The 18,978-nt window shown below is 42.4% G+C and overlaps 1 protein-coding gene across 4 annotated transcripts in view; it reads left to right on the top strand.

The window, feature by feature from the left end:
- The window catches only part of XYLT1 (xylosyltransferase 1), a 179,064-nt gene extending 160,425 nt beyond the window's left edge, over positions 1-18,639 (top strand). For all 4 annotated transcript variants that reach the window (XM_077186664.1, XM_054644033.2, XM_077186663.1 and 1 more), the window contains 2 exons: positions 2,751-3,084; positions 10,657-18,639. In XM_077186664.1, the coding sequence (XP_077042779.1) occupies positions 2,751-3,084; positions 10,657-10,979 (657 nt within the window). In that variant the 3' untranslated portion in view covers positions 10,980-18,639. The remainder of the gene's footprint in view (positions 1-2,750; positions 3,085-10,656) is intronic.
- Positions 18,640-18,978: the final 339 nt, after the last annotated feature.

Genomic DNA, 18,978 nt, shown 5'->3' with positions numbered 1-18,978 from the left:
GCTTTCCAAGCATACCCCGTGCACAGTGCTTGCTCTTGAAGCCCAAAATAAAGGTGATTAAAATAATGATGTGGAAAATGTCAGTTTCTGTGCTACATCTCTTCATAATTTATCAGATATTCATTACTGCTTGATTCCATCCATACTTGGTGTATTCTATTTGAAAGTGAAAGCCTACTCACAATGTTTTAAAGAGCTGTGAAACTTATTATAGGGCTGTAGTATCTCTTGCCCTGTAAAATCGGACATCTCAGTGCTGGGAACTCGGCTGTGTAAAGTTCAAGGGGTTATAAACCTCTAACCAGTGCTTTAAGTAAAATTCCCTATAAAATATTGTGCTTCTAAAAGCAGCTGGTACTGCAAGCTGTGCAGCATGGGGAAGTTTGTCCCAGCTGGAAATGAGACATAAAGGGCAGATGCCATGAGCAGAGTGTAGAGCTCCCTGCCTCTCCCTCCCCGAGGTGCCCGTGCAGCCTTGCAGTGAGCCCTGGGGCACACAGGGATCTGGGGGTACCTGTCCTTCCCTCCCCTCCTGCCCTGCCCTTTGGCTGGAACTTTGGGGTTGCTTTAGGGAGCCCAGTGCCAAAGCTTAACAACCAGACAACAATTGTGTTACAATTTTTCCCCAAAAGCAGCCTCAGCTCTTCCACAGAGCAGTCTGATAAACCTCTGTGTGTGTGAGCACATCTCATCTTTTGTGCAGCCTGGCACGGAGCAGTGTCACCTGGAGGTTGGAACAAGGGCACTGTAACTTTCTGATTTATTTTCTCAGGGATGAGAAACTAGAGGGGAAATAGTTGGATGTCAGGAGTGAATGTTTAATTTTTGAGGATGAAGTAATTTTTCTGCAATGACTTCTTCAGTAAGAAATATTGAATGTGGTGGAAAGAGCTTCCTTACAGATTTTCTTTGCCCAGGAGGGTGTAGGTTTGTTTCACATGTTGTGACTTTATTCTTTCTAGGTCCCTTGAGCACTGGTAGGTGTGATATGGCTGCACCTCAGTGAAGGTTGGCAGAGTAGATAATAAGGCCTGGTCAGGAAATTTTCTTTCTCAGCTTATTTCCATACATATTCAGTCAGTCTTGTCAGGAGAGCACACACTGACAGCTCCTCGAGGCATTCAGTGCTTGGGTCTGATATCTGGGCTATGCTGTCTGCTTTGATTAGCTGGTGTGCTGGGTGAAATACCTCTGAAATTCCTCTGAAATACCACAAATGCTGTGTTGATTGCAGAGTAGTGGAAGACTCATTTTGTCTCATACTCTGCAGTGTCATAGCCTGGTAGGAGGAATTTGTGTGATGACAGATGGAGTTAGGATGGTAGGGTTTTATTTTACTGACCTTGTAGCATTTTGCTTGCAGTCCTCCAGTAATTTGTCTGCCAACCACAGGGATTTATTTAGAAGAGACTGGAGACTGGACAGTTTCCAGTACAGGTAATAGGCATCAGGTAATCATTATGTTCTGGGGATTTGGGGGTGGGGGGGAGGATTTAGGCATTATATTGGAATCACTTACTCTCATGAAGTGAAATGAAATCTAGAAGAAAAATCTCTGAAGCAAATGAGCTACAATTATCTCTTATGCTTTCAGGAAAGCAGGTTCTGACCATGCCCTTGTAAGGTGAAGCTTAGGGACAAGGACAGCTCTGTGTGGGGAAAATCTGCAATATCCACATGTATTTTGAAAGTGGGGATCCTGCCTGTGTGCATGGGTCTCCAGAGGTCACCCACAGAGACTTTCCATACAGGGAAGAAATCAACCCTTTGGTCATCTGCACTGTTTGGAGAGTAGGGCAAAAGAAGACCAGAAGGACTTTGAGGGGTTTCATACCAGAACTGCCTCTAAAAGCAGAAGTGCAGCCCTCAGTGCTGTGGTCACAGGAGAACTGATGGAAAGGTTCCATAGTGCTCAGCCTCATAAACACCTTCTGGCTCTCATGCTGGGATACTGAATCTTCCTAATGGCCTAAGAAAGGCAGTTACTCCATTTCCATGCTGGCTGGTCAGAGGTGCTGGTTTCAGTAGTGCACAAGTGTTAGTGGCAACAGCTTGGAAGTTTGTGGGTGAACCATTGAAATCCATATAAAGAGCACTTGAACATGAATTAAGTATTTACACTAGATTGTGAATCAACTGGTTTACTGTTTGTGAATAAATGAAAAACAATGTCACTATTATGACAATAAGAGTTTACAAGAGATAAATTCCCACATGGGGCAGGAAGGGAGTACAAAGAGACAACATCTCATGGGTGGATTGTAGTAAAGGACATGATGTGACTTGTCCTGAAGTCAGCAGCTGAAGTGTCTTCCCTGGTCTTAGCAGCAGCTGGGCAGGTCTCAGCTGCAGGGTCCATCTCTCCATCTCTCAAGTGTGTAATACATTTTCATGACCCAGGAAATGATGGGTCACTATTTTTTTCTGTGCATAGGCTGTGTCCAGCCACTGGCTTGGTCCTTTGTTGGCTGCTTCTGTGGCAGGAAGAGAGAGCTGCTATCATCTGGTGTGTCACTCTAAGATAAAGAAAACCTTTTTATCAATCAGAAAGGGAGCAAGAAAGCAAGCCTTCTTTCTTGCCTCATAATTTGTGTATGCATTATGATCTTAGGTCATGTTGCTTTTAAATGTATGTATAATTCATGTGATTAGAGAAATATGATTTGTGTCTCTTGAGAGCCCTTATTTGCCGTAAAGGTCTCAGGTGCTTACAGAGATGATGCTACCAGCCCTGTGTTCTTTCATTTCAGATTGGCACTGAGTGGGATGCCAAGGAAAGGCTTTTCAGGAATTTTGGAGGACTCCTTGGGCCAACAGATGAGCCAGTGGGGATGCAGAAGTGGGGGAAAGGCCCCAATGTCACCGTGACTGTCATTTGGGTGGATCCCATTAATGTAATTGCAGCAACATATGATATTCTTATCGAATCCAGTGCAGAGTTTACTCACTACAAACCACCTCTGAATTTGCCCCTGCGACCTGGTGTCTGGACAATAAAAATTCTGCACCACTGGGTTCAGGTAGCTGAAACCAAATTCCTCGTTACTCCTCTCACCTTCTCAAATCAGCAGCCTATCAAACAAGGTAAGTTTTATTATTTGCTACAGGAATAATATAGATATTTTGTCTATTCACTGTAAATGCTGATGTTAAAAAATGAAGTAGCAGTGTACTGGAAAAGGATTAAAGAAAGGGATTTTATACATACTAAGTCAGAAGAAAATTTTGCACTAAGAGAAGTGGAAGTGTCTGTATCCAGTCAGTAAAACACAGCCACTTTGAACAAAAGACTATTTGTATCTTTAAATTATGCACAGTTCAGAATCCAGAGAACTTCAGACTCTCAATAATCTAACAGCTATCATAAAAGCCATCATTTAGAAATGGAAAGAAAATTTGACCTTTCTGTGCTGCTTTTCATTCATATTTCCTCTTAGAGACTTACATGTGTTTAAACTGTTTTCTTGACAAAGCCTGTGTGTTTAACAATAAAAACATTAATTTACAAAATGCTGGATTAGACAAAATTACCTTAGGCCAGAGCTCACCTGACATATTGTCAGGTCCAGGCATTGACTTCTGCCTGATACCTGCCAAAACCTGCTCAGCACTTGCCAAGCAAGTGTTCTGTGTTACAGAAATATCTACAAATACAGTCCTGGGAGCAGACCCACACTGACAGTTTTTAGAAAGAAACTGTTTTCTTCCTTGCCACAGCAGCCCTGAGCCATCCAAATACAGAGGCCATTCTGGGGCTGCCAGGCTCTGCAGGCTCCCATGTCTGCATGGCACAGGCACCATCCAAATGCTTGGGTCTGCAGGCAGTGCCCAGGACACTGTGCTGGGAGAAGAGGGAACATTTTACAGCCACACCTGGGTTTTTATTCAGTAAGATCAAAACAAGCTTGTTGCTCTGAATATCTTTACCATTCTTCTTAAAGTGCTCAAGTGCTTCCATCTGCCCAGTATTAATATTCATAACTTTAGACATCTTAAATTTCCTAGATACATGAATGATCCTATTAAGTTTTCAGAAGTTCTTCTTCCTGACAAGGCAGCAAATAAACTGAGTCAGGCATTTACCTCCCAGCATAACGTGCTGCTTCTGTAATGCAAACACCAGCAGACAACTGCTGAGAGCTAATGCAGCCCTTATCTCACTCAACAGGAGTTTGATTCCACACGTTTCCAGCACAAGAGTGAATTTACTGATTTCTGCTGCTAACATTTGGTGGCATCATTTCTTAAGCAGAAACGAAACCACCTCCAGCCCACTGCTGTTAATAGCTAATAGGCAGTGATAAATTGTGAACAGACACCATGTGAAGAAGGGATACATGTTCAAAGTTTGAGGCAGCCCGCTTCTGAATGCAGCTGCTACCAACTTGTCTGCTGGAAATTAATGAATTCCATGTTCTTTGGTAATTTAACATTTAAGGCATAAATTGGATGGAAAAGGTGGCATGTAGCCAGCAATCTTGCTGCTTTTCCCTACAGTGTGAGAGCCCCATGGACAGGTAAACATGTGTCAGACTTCAAAATAAGCCCACACTTTATGGTGTAAAGGCAAAACTCCCTTTGGTTCAAACTCTGAATCAGGAATAATTCCACTGAAATTGTGTAGCTACCCTGTATTGCCCATTGACACACTGGGCTCACATTTTTTATTGAGAAGCCTGTTTATTCTTGTGGTAACTAGAATCTACTACAGGAATGAAATATAAAGCTTGGGAACAATATTGTCTAGGAAGAGAGTCTCAGGAGTGATTTGCTACTGATGATGTGATGTGTAATCTGTAGATGACTGAGGCATGGAGGTAGAGAAGAAAGTTAATTACAGGGGCAGGCAGTGACACTGCACTGTTGTTAGAATTGCATTTACAATGCAAATTCCTGTTGGGTTTTTTTTTTTTTTAAGGCTTTCTGTCTCAGTGACACTATTGTGCTCTGTGCAGGCAATCATGATTTACCTTTGATTTCCAGATTTTTGTCAGTTTGTCATCACTTTATTCTCTAAAAACATTTTTCTCTGCCAAATAAAGGCATAATGAGAGTTTGACAGAAGAATTAGAACTTCTAAAAGAATGATTTCTGTTACCGTAAACAATTCAAACACTGCCAAAAATCTTCTAAAATGAAGGAATAGTATTATTTTCCTGTCTTAACATTGAAAATAAAACTAAAATACATCAGACTTAGCCCAGAGTTGTCAGTAGAAGATGGGAATATGTTTTATTAGGGATTTCTTTAAATCTTTCCTTTTTCCAGCCATCCTCCCTCACCACCACCACCAACCCCCACCCTGCACTCCCCTGCCCTGATTAAAAGAAACAACTCTTGTCAGAAAGATTGCCCTGGACTGACACATTTTGCATGTCATTTCCTCAAAAATGGTTTTGCCCCTCTTTCTTCTCCACTCCAGATATAGAAAGTGGAGTCCACAAAGTTACAGACAAAAATCTCTCCATGATCTTGTGTGCAATTTGCTTTTGCCATTCTAAAAAGCATTTGCACAAAAACATCTTGTATCCTGAGAGCATGGGCATGACAACAATCCCTGTATTTCCTAAATCATTGCTTATCTACACATCACTTCAGCCCAGAGCACAACAAGGAAAAGTTGTTTTGGTTTCCCAGCATCATGAAGGAAGCCACTGGCTCTTCTTTTGAATAATCAAAGTAAAACACGTTCATTCCTGTATCATGACTCTCAGAATTCATAATTGCATTCAAAACAAAAAAATAATCATGGGACAGCTGCCAGCAAAGATGTTCTGTTTAGCAGTTTATAAAAACAGCATATGCCGCTCGTTTATTCGGGGTTTTTATTTCCAATTATTTATTAATTTTGGCCTAAATTCTTTGCATGCAAGTAAAGCCATAAAGGGAAATCAAGAGTGAGTATTTTCTTTGATGCTGTGTCCAGATGTGAGTAGCTGATAGAATGTAAGTTGTTTTAAAAACGCATATTCATTGACCTCTTCAAAACCTGAATCTGTGAGAGATCAGATCTTACACGGAATTACTGAGGATACTGTTTGGGATATTTTCACTGTAAATATGGCTCCCTAAGGTATTTCAGTGGAGAGTCTATAATCTAATGTTACTTACTCCTTCCTGGTCCTTCTCCCCCTCCAGTCATCCATATCTATGTCTATGTTCTCTGCTTTGAGTTGTGTCACTGATCAGCTCAGCCTTCAGCTGATACTCTGGCTCAGGAGTGCCTGCAAGTATTTGCCTGGTTGGAGAAAGTAAAAAAGAAAAGGAAATTAGGTTCATTTGTGATAAATCATTTGGAGAAATCAGGTTCACCTTCTCCACCAGTCTCCTTCCCTCTACCTCCTGCACAGACAGATTCCAGTTTATTCTTCTAAACAACAATTTTGAGGTTCTCACCATATGGTTGAGTGTGTCAAAGCCAAGAGCTCCACACTTGTTGTAAAGACACAGGAGGGCTGCCAAGGACCAGCAGGATGCTCTAGGAATAATTGTGCCAAGACAAAGAGGGAATGGGATGTGAAGAAGACAAAACAGGGAGCAGAACCGTGTAAGATCACTGGCAGATCACACAGGAATGGGGGACTTTTGCTGGCAGCTTTAGGCAACCAGAATTTGAGTACTTGGAGACTCAAGCCAAATGTTCAGCTCTCCTGTGAAGGACTGCAGAGGCAGAAGCAGACAACAGGTGTCATTCAGAGCACTTAGGCAGCAGCTCACTGACTGTAATCCAAGCTACCCAGCAGATTCAAATCCTAAGAAAACAGCAAATTCAGTAGAGGTTGTCTCTGCATCCCCATCATCCCACTTTCCCCCCTTCCCTGCTCTTTAAAGGCCAAGTGTGATCGACTCCCAGGGTCACAGTGAGGGGAACAGGAAAAGCCAAAGCAATTTCATTTATTAATTTGAGTTTATATTCACAGCAAAGTTTCCCCAGCACTCTCCCAGCTGGAGTGCCAATAATGAGTTGTCATCCATTTAATGGATGGTACCTGTTCCATTAAAGCCAAAGAGGTTACTGTGAGCCAGTAGCAGGTTCACTTCTGGGGCAGAAAAAGCCCCAAAACCTCAAGATGATAGTAAACCCTGGATTGTAAATAAATGAATACATTAAAAGCCCTTCCTCCTTCAAGCAAGGAGAGAAGTGAGAAAGAACAACTTCCTTTTTTGCTTTGCTTTCCCACTCTGTTCCCAGATTGATGGCATGTCCTGGACGTGGGGCTGCTGATCTTTGCTGCTCCCATGGAGCCTGAAATACCAGTGCCTGGTCCCTATGCCCCCTTTCAAGGGCTGACAGCATTAGCAGACACGGGTGATGCACTCAGGCACCTCCACGGCCTTTTGACCTAATCCATATTTATAGATCATCTCAATTAGCAGATACTGGGAAACCTTTGTTTTGCCCTTGGTTGTTTGCAGTGGCTCAATCAATTCTAATTGCATCTATACCGATTATAAAGTGGGTGGCAACTTGTGTCAGAACTGCTGTGATTTCTTTAAATTAACCAGAGGTAACATGACATGTTCTTGATAAACGCAGTAATAGCAGCAGGCAGGCGCACGACTGCAGAAGAGCAGACATGCCCTGGAATCATCATTCTGAGAAAAACCCTGAAGACAGGGATTTGCTTTGAAATTTAGTTCAGATCCAGCTGACAAGGAGTCGATTAGCTCCACAATGAGCAAATGCAGCACTGTCTTGTTTGCTGCAAGAGAAAACAAACAAAATGTCAATAAAAAAATTACCTCTTTGCCAGAGGGTTTTAACACAATTCAAGTAAAGAAATAAAGCTGTACGTTCATGTTTCTTTAAAAAACCCACAGGTCTAGTGCCTTAATGTGTACCAAGATAACCACATTTTTCATTCCTTAGCCTGCTGTCTGTCTAAACTAATTTGCTTTTTCTGCAAAATGATGAACAAACCCACACAAAAATGCTGAAATCCCAGCCTGTATGGCTGGCCATAGGCTGCATGTTTAATCTGAAAGAGTTAGACCAAGAAGAGTCAATTGAGAAATGTGTCCTCACATATGGGTGAAGAGCAAATACAAATAGGGGTCAAAAATAACCAAGTTTTTCAAATTTATATTTTCAAGTCAGAGGAATATATTTTGCATTGATACACATCCTCCTGAAGTCAAAGGGCAGGCACAAAATGTCTGGCTTAATGTCTGCAATTCAGCTAATTTTGTGTTGTTTGTGCTAGCCAAACAGATTTAAATGTCTAAATATTTAGAGGCAAGCCTTACATTCTTCATTATTATTTTTTCATGAGCTCTTCCTTGTGACACTTGACTGAAGTGTCAGTGCTTCAAGAGAACACCCAGTAGCTCCAGCCTCCTTTTTTACAGTATATCAGGGCTTGGGAGCCTCACTGTCTCTCTTCTGTACCAGCTCAGTAAATCATGGAATCATGATTCTCTGTCATTTTTCCTTTAATGCAAAGAGGAACAGCCCATCTGCCATTGCTCAGATGAGCAGCATCCTCTCTGCTTTCTGCTTTGAACTATTTGACAAAGCCTTGGAGGCTCCAGGAGAGGGCTCTGGGTCTGGTCCCCAGCATTTCCTGCTGATGAGTACATGTGACTCTGCACTCAGGTTGCTGTTGCCCAGCTTTTCCTTTCTAGGAGTGCTGACACCTACCTTGGGGTGCTGCTCTGCTGTGGGGCAGGCAGTCCCCACCTGTCCCAGGTCAGGGTTCTCTGTGTGTCTTCACTGGAGCAGCACCTTTCACTGTGGGCAGTGGTAGCCTTAACACAACCTCTGCTGCTCTGCCCAGCACTGAGTCCTGCAGGTTCCATCCTTTCCAATCCTGATAATCCACCAAGTCCTGAGACCTGGGACATGTACAAGGCTGAGCCACAGAGAACAGCAAGTTCCATTTCATCCTGTTTCTTGTCTGAATAAAGATCTCTCTTGTTCCATGCATCAAACACATGTGCAACAGGCATTGATTCAACAAGCTTGCTGAATTGCCTGTTTCAATCAGATGATCCTGCTAGTAATGCCAACTCTTATTTATTTGGGAATTTTTACTCAGAACGTTCCTATTTAACTAAAATGTTGACAAACAGTCTTCCATATTTAATTGCTTCCAAAGGAGGAAATTTAATCATGTGTACTTGTTCTATTTCTTTAACTGCAGTGCTCTGGCAGAGCACATTTCTGACACATGTGCACAGATTGAACTCATTTTGACTACAGGTTATTGTGTGTATCTGCCATTTAAAATACAAAGAGGGGTTTAGATAAATGCAGGAACAGTTAAATGATGTATAATAGTGATGGGCCTGTGCTGAACCACTTTAATTGGGGATTTGAAGTAAAGGACTTGCACAGTATTTGACATTAAAGACTTTGCAAATGTAATAGCAAAGCTCCAATTATACCCTTTTTCCCTCTAAATAAATACAAGGATTTATTTCCAGCACCTGAGATGCTGTCCTCTGCATGGAAGAAAGGACTCAGTGTCAGGCTGCAGTGCAAGCAGCAAGGACATGTGGAAGGAATTGTAGCTGTGAATATGTAATTCCTGGCCTCTGACGCTCGCTGAGCGCGGTGGCTTTCCTCGCCTGGAGCAGCCTGAATGGGCCCATTTTCTGCTCTAGACACTGTGTCTGTTGGCAGAGCTAAACATATCCTCTGTGCTGCCAGAGTGAGGATGCTGGGGAAGGCAGCTGAGAGCGGAAAGAAATGGTTGGAAATTTGCTCCCAGCAGGCACTCGGTGAACGTTTTTCAAGGGTCTCATCCTGATTTTATAAGCAGCAGCTTGGTGCACTCAGACTCTCAGAAGTCAGCCAACCTTTGACAGGGGCTGCCTGACCCACAGCGTCCAGTTTAGGTCTCTGAAAGAATTGTCACAGCCTGACACTGATTTTTACTGCCATATTGCAAATTTGGGTTATTGTACTGTATTTTGCTGAGATGGGTAAGGAAAGCAACCACAATGCAAAGTGTCATTAGGGAATGGTTGTGATCTACTGTTCAGCACAGGAGCTTGAAAATATAACCCTCACAGGAGACTACTTTCCCAGTGAGACTGGAGCACTTCCAGGAATCATGCTGGGGCTATGTGTGTTTCATTATGGTCTGGTCTGTCCAAGACCATGGTGTTGTCCTTTTAGTGCCACAAATGGAACCATCTGGGTTTTGTAGGCAGATAGAGAACAAATGTTCTGGCTTTTCCACAGCAGGGCAAGGTTCATCTGTTTAGGGAAAAAAAAACCACAACAAAACAGGCTCAGATCTTGGCTCTTTCTTCTAGACAAATCAATGATAGCACTTGGATGTCTGACAGGGGTTGGCAGACTTCTTGCACCAGGTGTCCTTGAACTGTTTCCTCATTTTGAGGTGCAGCCAGTCCTGGATGTCCTGCAGCTCTGGGGTTGGTTGTATGTGTTGATAATAAGGGTGGCTCTATTTTCAGGGTCAGAGCTTTGCCTGCTAAGGCAGCACTTGCAGGATGGGAATCACAGTGAGCAGAATCCATAGTACTGAGCACGAGGAGTGCCAAAGCTGAGCACAACCCCTGGCGTGCAATGTGTGGGAAATGGGCTACAGCTCATCCCTCATCCCTTGCTCTTCTTGTTGAATGTACCTTTAGACCCTCAGCGGCGGCTTTTTCAATGCACTAACTTTGGGCTTTGCTCCTTTCCAGAGGAAGCCATCAAGCTGCACAGCGGGCCTCCAAAGAACGCGTACATGGAGCAGAGCTTCCAGGGCCTGAACCCGGTGCTGAACATCCCGGTGAGCGCCGCCCGCGCCGACCAGGCCCAGCGCAACGCGGGGCTCGTGGGCGCCCGCCTGGACGCCTGGGTGGACTCGCTGGTCAGCGGCGTCTGGTCGGCCGTGGACGTGTGCAGCGTGGGGCCCACGGCCTGCCCCGTGCTGCAGGGCTGTGCCCAGACCGCCTGGAGCTCCCTCAGCCCCGACCCCAAGTCCGAGCTGGGCCCCGTCAAACCCGACGGCCGCCTGAGGTAGCGTCCGCTGCGCTCTGCCCGCCGTAGGTTTTTAAAAGGGAATTGAACCTTGCTTCTCTGTGAATCTCACACCAGGTTTTAGAAACCTAAGGGGAAGTTACATTTTTTTTGTTACTTATTGTAATAGAATTCATTTTAAAAAAACAAAACCAAAACAACAAAAAAAAGTTCCGAAGTTCTGACAAGGCCTTTGGCACTGCCCTCTCCATCAGCTCTGTTGGGAGCGTGGCCTCATCCCACAGCCTGTGCTGTCCCATTCCAGGTGCCACTGCACCCACCAGCCTGTGGGGTTGGAAACAGCAGCACCAAGCCATGGGGAGAGCAGTGAAGGAGCAGCTGCTAAAGGGGTTTTTTTAAATAAATTTGTCCGTGCCTCTGCTGTTTCATAGGCTTTCATTATTTTGCTATAATGAATAAATCACATCAAAATTCCCTTCTACTTACACTTTCTGGGGAGGTTGGTTCCTGCAGGCTGAAGCCTGTATGGCCACATGACCTCAGAGAATGTGAAGTAATTATGGTACAGCCTCACTTGGGTTTTTAATAACACAAAGTAATTCTGGACACAGCTGATGTCTTTTATCCTAGTTAGAGAGAAGGAGCAAAAGCAGAAACTTTCAGATTCCTTTCAGAGATTTTTTCACACAAATTTAGTGATAAACTCTAAATGAAACCAGTGTTTTGCTATAGTAGTCTTTTATGTCTCATGCAGTCGGGTTCAGGGTCAGTGTACTAAGAGTATTTATTAAAGAACAAAGAAGTTTTTTGAATTTCAGCCCTTTCAAATCTGCAGGCATTTTTGGAAGCAACCAGTACCTGAGTATTTTCACAGGCTGCCAGTAGAGCACAGGTGTGTGTGTATAGGCTGGGGTGGGTTGTGATGTGTCTGCTCACGCCCTTTGCTCATGAGCTGAGCTGAGTTTTTTCTCAGACAGTGGAGTTGTAAACCAATAAAATAGTAAAATTGGGACCTAAATCAGCAACAACAGGTTTCTTCCCTAATTTGAGTAGTGGCTAGTAAGTCTTAACACTAATTCCCTTCCTTGGTCTCAGATCTTCATCTCTTCCTAAAGAAGGATCCTTCCAGGCTTTGCCAGGGCAGCTGGAAGGCTGTGCAGGATGTGGGTCACTGCCCAAAGCCAGGGGAAGGAGAACAATGTCATGTTTCTCCATGCTTTTACTTTATTCTGTCAACAATCTACCCTTGCCTGTCTTCAGAATTCCTAGCAGGCTGCATCCTGTTTTAAATAGTCATGTTTTTGCATCATTTCAACCTGCATTTTCTACAGGAGGGAAAAATTAATTTACATTCCAATAACTTTTTGAAATACAGGTTTTATATACAAATTCATCTCCAACTAATGTGTTTTACATTAGCAAAAACATGCACTTTGTTGCTGTTGCTGTGTTAATCTCTAGTTAGCAACAGAACCAAAAAAGACCATCAAAAGCCATTGGGTTAATTAGGAAAGAAGTCCTGTTGCTGCAATAAAGGAAGGTATCTGTTCACCCTTCTGTGTGCAAATGGATAGCTTTCTGCTGAGAGTGAAGTGTCCACATCAGGAGGGAAACAGACCCTTAGATCATTCCATAATCATGTCTCACAGGAAGGTTGAATTCCCTTTTAAACAACACTTGCAGTAGGACTGTAACACACAGATCCCCATGGCTTGGAGTATCTCTGTCATATTGGTTTAAAGCTACTTCAGTTTGCTTTGGACTTGAAATTGTGGTGTCAGCTGTGCTGGCATTAAGGCAGAGCATTGAAATGTTTATCTGGCACAAAAATGGATGCATAGAAGGAACAATTTAGGTATTTATTATTTATGTTTTAGTCAATGACTAATTAGTAGGTGCTGCTTTTGCAGCTTGAAGATTATGTTATTTTACTAACTGAAGCTGCCTTTATTAAGAAAAGGCCTTCCTCCCCTCACACCTCCCTTTCTTTGTTTGTCTTGATTTTGTCAGTCATGAGCAGTAGCTTTAGGAAAGTTTGTAGCAATGAGAGCTGATTGGAATATTCCAGTCAAGATAATGTTCCAGCTTTCAACCAGCTCTAGAGGCAAGCGTGTGTGAAACCAGGGTTGCCAACAGGTTTATGTAATAGAATCACAGTGTTATTACTTTTTCAGTAGGGGTTTTTAACAGTGCTTGTTTTAATGTAACATTCCTTTGTGAAGTTCATATTTTCTGGGGACCTCCAATCCTCACTGTGAAATCCAGGGCTTTATTCACACTGATGCAATGGTGACTGCATGGTCCAAGCCCTGCAGATTAAATGAAGAAGGTCACATTTAAGGCACACAATAAAATCTATTAACAAGCCCAGGCAGTGCTTGTTCTCAGTAAGACTCCTGAGGTAGCCACAAAATCTTCAGTCTGTCTTGCACATAAGCACATGTGTAGGGGTGCACCCACGCACACGCATGCAGATAACTTCGTTTTTAAATCTGATGTTTTTATTCTTAAGCAGGAATGTTTTTAAGTGCTTTTTTTGTAAGTTTTCATTAACTAGACCAAGCAGAAGGTGACGACAATCACGTCTTCTGCGGTTAGGAAAAAAGCTGCCACTTTTATCATTTGAAAAATAAGGTGCAAATTATTTTGTTTTAGTACAAAAAAGGGAAAGAAAACAGATGGTTGCTGATATATCCATTTGCATTATATGCTAGGTTTAAAATATCTCAAAGAAAATTTATATGAGATTATTTTCTGAAAGGCAAGACGCATTTAAACAGTGAAGTTTTGTAGCAAGCTGGCAATTCCAGTGCTGTTGTTAAAATATAGGATGTGGAGCTGAAGGGCTTGATCCTGCAGTCCTTTCTCAGGCAAAACTTCCAGAGTGCTAGTGCTAAATGAGGATTTCAGAGTCAAGTCCAGCATAAATAAAGGGTATGACAGTATTCTAGGGGTAAATGCTGTCTGAAGTCATCAAAAGATGTGTTTGAAGTCATCAAAAGATAAGCTGCTATGTTTGGAACATCTTCTGGGGTCAGTGTCACGTTTTGGACCTAAACAGCCACCTCTGCTATAGCTGTTATGCAGACATGGATCCAAAAGATATATATGAGACTCAGTGTCTGAGCTCCAAAGTCCAGGAGTTGTGAATAAAAAACATATAAAGCCAGACTCTGCATCAGGGATCAGAGCTGTCTCTGAGGTGATGCTGTTAAGCCCAACTTAGTCCTGCTTAGTGGCTTCTCTGGTTTGAAATGGCAGCACTGGGAGCCTGGGAAGAACATTGTCAGTGGTCAGAAGAGAATAACTTCACAGATCTTACATTTGGTGAAAAGGAGAGTTCAGAGCAGGGACCCACAGCTGGTACAAAACACAAGAGTTATGCATCTTCACCTGAATGTGCAGGTGTTCTTTTCCAGTAACACTGGCCAGTCCTTGCTGAACAGGATCCCAGCTGGAAGCCTGCTTTGATCAAAATTCCTTTCAATGGGAGGGGTTTCTATTTCCATATGCACACATTTATCCTCTGTGTGTAATGCTTTGCTTTGTTTAAATTGTTTAAATTCCCTGCCCATTCTGCATGACAGCCATGTAACACTCCTGTGATCAATCTGTACTACACAGAAAGAGAATGTGGCAAAATGCAGAAAAACTACATATGTGATTTAATGAATTATGTCCAAAGTCAGGCTCAGCGTTATGCAAACCTGTTTATATGGTAATGTTAAACCCCAAGGCTAAACGAAATAGCTCAAATGACAGTTTATTTTCACATTTGTCCAATTCCTTCTTTGATGACATTTGGACATTGAGTAGTAATATTTGCATTTTCATTTTCTGATATTCAAGGGTTTTTTTTTTAGAATTGAAATTATGTCTTCATTTTTTGTGCTCTCAGCAAGCAGAGAATTTTAACAATTCCTTCATGATAGCAAGTGTTATACAAGAAAGTCCCTCTGTATCTCTGTTGTTAAGCCTTCATTATTGCTAAGCCTAGAGATACAGGAATGTGCATTCGTGTGTTACAAATTGACTTTCCTGGGTACTGGCTTCAGTGCACAATGCCTGTACAGTTGTTTAATGGTGTATTAACAGTGATCCTGCAGCACCTTCAAAAGTACCACCTAATGTGCATTCACTTTCCCTCCATCTCCTGCAGCACTAATTGCCTTCCTAATGAGGCTTCCATCACCCTTAGCCATGATTGTAGTGAGCACAGTAGTGAAGTCAGTGAATCAGAACAGGGATAGTGTAAACCTGACCTAAGGGAGAGAGGAAGGGTAGAGAAGATGCTGAAACTTTGCAAAAGTTTGACACAATTGCTTTGAAACAAACCTTTGAACAAACTGGGCTCCTTCTGGACAGCAAGGCTAAAAACCATTGATGCCCTGAGATCTCAGCTTTGGTAAACAAGACAGACAAGATCCTGATAGACAAGATGCAGATATTTCTTGTGGCCCAGCAATGAGGACCAGCTTTCTGTGGATTTCTCTAGTTCTCTTTCATCAGAGCATCAGAGAATTGCCATCTTGCTTCTGGCTGACACACCCTCCTTGTCATCTTCCCAGCTCCCAAAGCTTCAGGAGTTGGCCACATGAAACCTTGGCCAACTCCAGCACTTTCCATAGAGCAGGAAGTTTTATACTTGACTGATCTAAATACCCTAGGCTTCTTCAGAAACCCAGCTGCAGATGAAGAAAGTTGCAGAAAGTTGGCTTTTCAGAGCAGCCTTCAGTCAGTTCAGTACTTGCACACAGGAAGGAGTTGGTGGAAGCCAGCAGTTACCTTGTCCTGATTTTCAGGCCTGAGAATCTGATATATGTAAGAGGAGATTTGGTTATTTGATATTTCAGTAACAGAATAAGACAGACCTGGTGGGACATGGTTGGCAACCTTTCCCACTGGCCTTTGCTTCAGTCCAGTTGTGAAAAGATAATGATCCATATGTGTCTTTATTTCTACCATTCAAGACCTCCAATGTGGTCTTAAGGATTAGTAGAACTTAAGCCCATATTAAATGACAATTGAAAACAATTTGAAAAAATGAAAAATTCATGTAAAAAACACTTTCCAAACCAAACCCTCAGGCTTCTGCCAAGGCAGCTCCAGAGATGATGCTGACAGAGAGTTGGGAGTGATGCAGTGTTAGAGAGGACACTGCCCTTCCAGAGGCCCAGGAGGAGTTCCTGAGAGCAGGAATACCTGCTGCTGAGCCCTGAGGGCAGCTGCTGCTGCAGCCAGGCACAGAGGAGCCAAAGAAATGTGAATTAAGATTGAGGACAGCAAGAAAGAATTTGTAGGACAGCACATTTTCCTGCAGAATCTTCAAAGGCAAGCAAACACTCTGATTTGTAATTCCCCACAAAGGTGTATTGTAGAAGAGATTGACCTTCAAAACCCTCACCACCATCATCACAGTAAGGGAAAGAATAATCAGGCTGAGAGCATTTAAACTCGAGCTACAAGGCCTTACAGCCTGTGCTGCCCAGGACCAGGGCAGCATTCGGGGGTCTCAGTTTCGTGTGGGGCTGGAAGCAGTTACCCTCAGGATGTGACACTGCAGGTACCACGTGGATTCCATTCCTTCTTACTAACAGTAGTGTGTTGATCACTCTGCTCTTTGCTTCTGCCTTGGTTACCTTCTTTTGCTCATGGGTGCTACCACAGCTGCTACCTCACTGTGTCTGCAAACACGTTTACCTGAGAACAACAAAAAAGGTACCAGAAATCTCCTTGAACTGAATGTACAATCTATGCAAATTCTCTTTCTACTTTGTTACAACCTAGAAGTATTACTTGTAACCTTGCCAAATAAACAGCAAGATACTGTACAGGTGCCTCTGATACCAGAGTGACGATTCTAGGCGCGGTTCATGGCGCTGCATTTGTATATTGTAATGACTCGGCTTGTCTTTGGTTCTGTTGTAATTAACACCCTTGACTGAGACAATAGCACTCCTGCTAAGGGAGCACCTTCAGTTTGCTGGGAGTATTCCAGAGGAGGATGTCTATGGCATTTCATTTTATTTTCCTGCCTAGATCCAAAAAAAGGCACAGACCTGCTGCCAAAACTAGGGTGTTGTTTCAGCTTTTCTGTGGATGAATCCTATCAGCTTTGGATCACTCGGTGTCTGTTCCCATTGTGGCATCCAGTGTGTTGCCCCTTAAAGAAAGCCTTACTTCCATCCTTTCTAAATGTGGCCTTAAACTGTGTTAGGAACTTTGGTGTTGTCTGTGTCTTGCTCACTTTCTCTGTTTGTTGCGGAATGAATAAAAGGCACCTTGAGATTTCTATTACAGTTCAGTTGTGTTGCTGTCAGCTTACACTTCACAAATACAATGGAAATTGCTTAAAAATGCAGTCTTTAAGGAAAGAAAATGACCTTCCCTTCGGGCAAAAGGAAGTCTCAGACATTCATATAAACCTTAGGAAATTATGAGCTCTGTTTCTTGCAAGTCACTGTAGATAAGGAACTTGGTTTAATTACATACTAAGTACAAACTTAGTAACTTCTAATTTATCTTCAGACTACAACAGGACAGACTGCTCTCAGTTGCACAAGACAAATTGTAGAGTAATTTCACTCATTTTAACATGCTGTAGTAGCTTTCCTCTCAGATTTGTACTGGTAGCTGGGAGAAGAAATATCCTCTTAATGGTATGGTCTTTAAATCTGAAGGACGTCACCACATAGGGCCAGATTTTGGGTGTTGGTTGGGAATCAAACAGTACATTTAGAACATGGTTGTTTTGTCATAAATGCATTTGCAAAAATCTGGCATTTGGAGCTTCTTTCAAAGGTTGTCAAAGTTAGCAGAAAGCAATGACTTCTGCTAAGGCTTGTCTATGTTGGGTTTCTTTAATACTTTCCTCCATGAGAAGTGTAATGTTTCAGTGAGTAGCACCAATATTCCCGGCAGGCTGCAGTGCTTTTAGGAATCCCACATCCTGTCCTATGTTGGTATCCATATGTGGATACAACCCAAAGGCAACTGAAAAGGGTTTACATATAAAACAAGATTTGTGAAACTAAAATAATTGATTCAATGTAATGAAATTATTTTTCTGACTTTGTCCTTTTGGTTCTGTTTTGATTTGATTGGATTTTTCTATTGCCTAACATAGTCCATAATAAGTTATTCCTAATCTGTCATTTTCAAAGACTGGTGGTAATATAGTTTTAAGAAATAACTATTTTGTTATAGATCATAATATGCATAAAATTGTACAGAAATATTTTGTAATCTATTGAATAAGAAAAAAGAAAACCATGTATATACAGGGAAAAAAAAGTTTAAAAAAAATTGGAAATTCAAATGGAACACACTGAAAGATGTAGATATTTTGCTATTTATTTAAAGGAGTATTTTATGAGATATTGAAATGTCTTAAATTGACCAGTAATCAAAGTTCAAAGTCAGAATGCTTTTCTTGTAGTAGAATGTGATTTTCAGCAATTATTGCACTACCCGTTTTTGCACCCTTTTGTCTTTCATTTAGCAGAAACAATGTGCCTTAGCTGTATTCTTTGTCAATGGGAGTTTGGTTGTTTGTCCGACAAAGCAAATTTTTTTGCAGAAAAAGAAATGGATGTATGAAATACTGTATTATACCAAAAACACTGCAGTGTATATAATGCTTTCTGTCATACGGTGTTTTCAGATGCAGAGTTTTAAAATAAAAAAAAAAAAGGCTGTCTTTAGGAGCATGTGCACTTTGTATTATTTTCAACACCACCCATGTGTGTCTTATTTGAAAGAACTTTGCTGCTTGGTGATTTTTAGGAGGGGAAATGGGCCTGAGCACTTCCAGCCTGTGATCCCAGTGCTGCTGCCTGGTCAGGCATTTCTCAGCCACACCCACTATGGGGGAAGCACTGATGAAACCTTTTGGGGATCTGTCATTGCTCACAGGCAGTGCTGCAGCCTCACCTGGGTGCTGCCCCCAGTGCAGGGGTGGAAGGTGGATGAACTTGGCAGGACTCCCAGCACTGCCAGCACAGTGGGACCCAGAGAAACGTCCAAATTCTTGTTTTCAAACC

Source organism: Agelaius phoeniceus, chromosome 16 (assembly GCF_051311805.1).
Source record: "Agelaius phoeniceus isolate bAgePho1 chromosome 16, bAgePho1.hap1, whole genome shotgun sequence".
NCBI classification, from domain to species: Eukaryota; Metazoa; Chordata; class Aves; order Passeriformes; family Icteridae; genus Agelaius; species Agelaius phoeniceus.
This window is presented reverse-complemented; position numbering and strand designations above follow the sequence as displayed.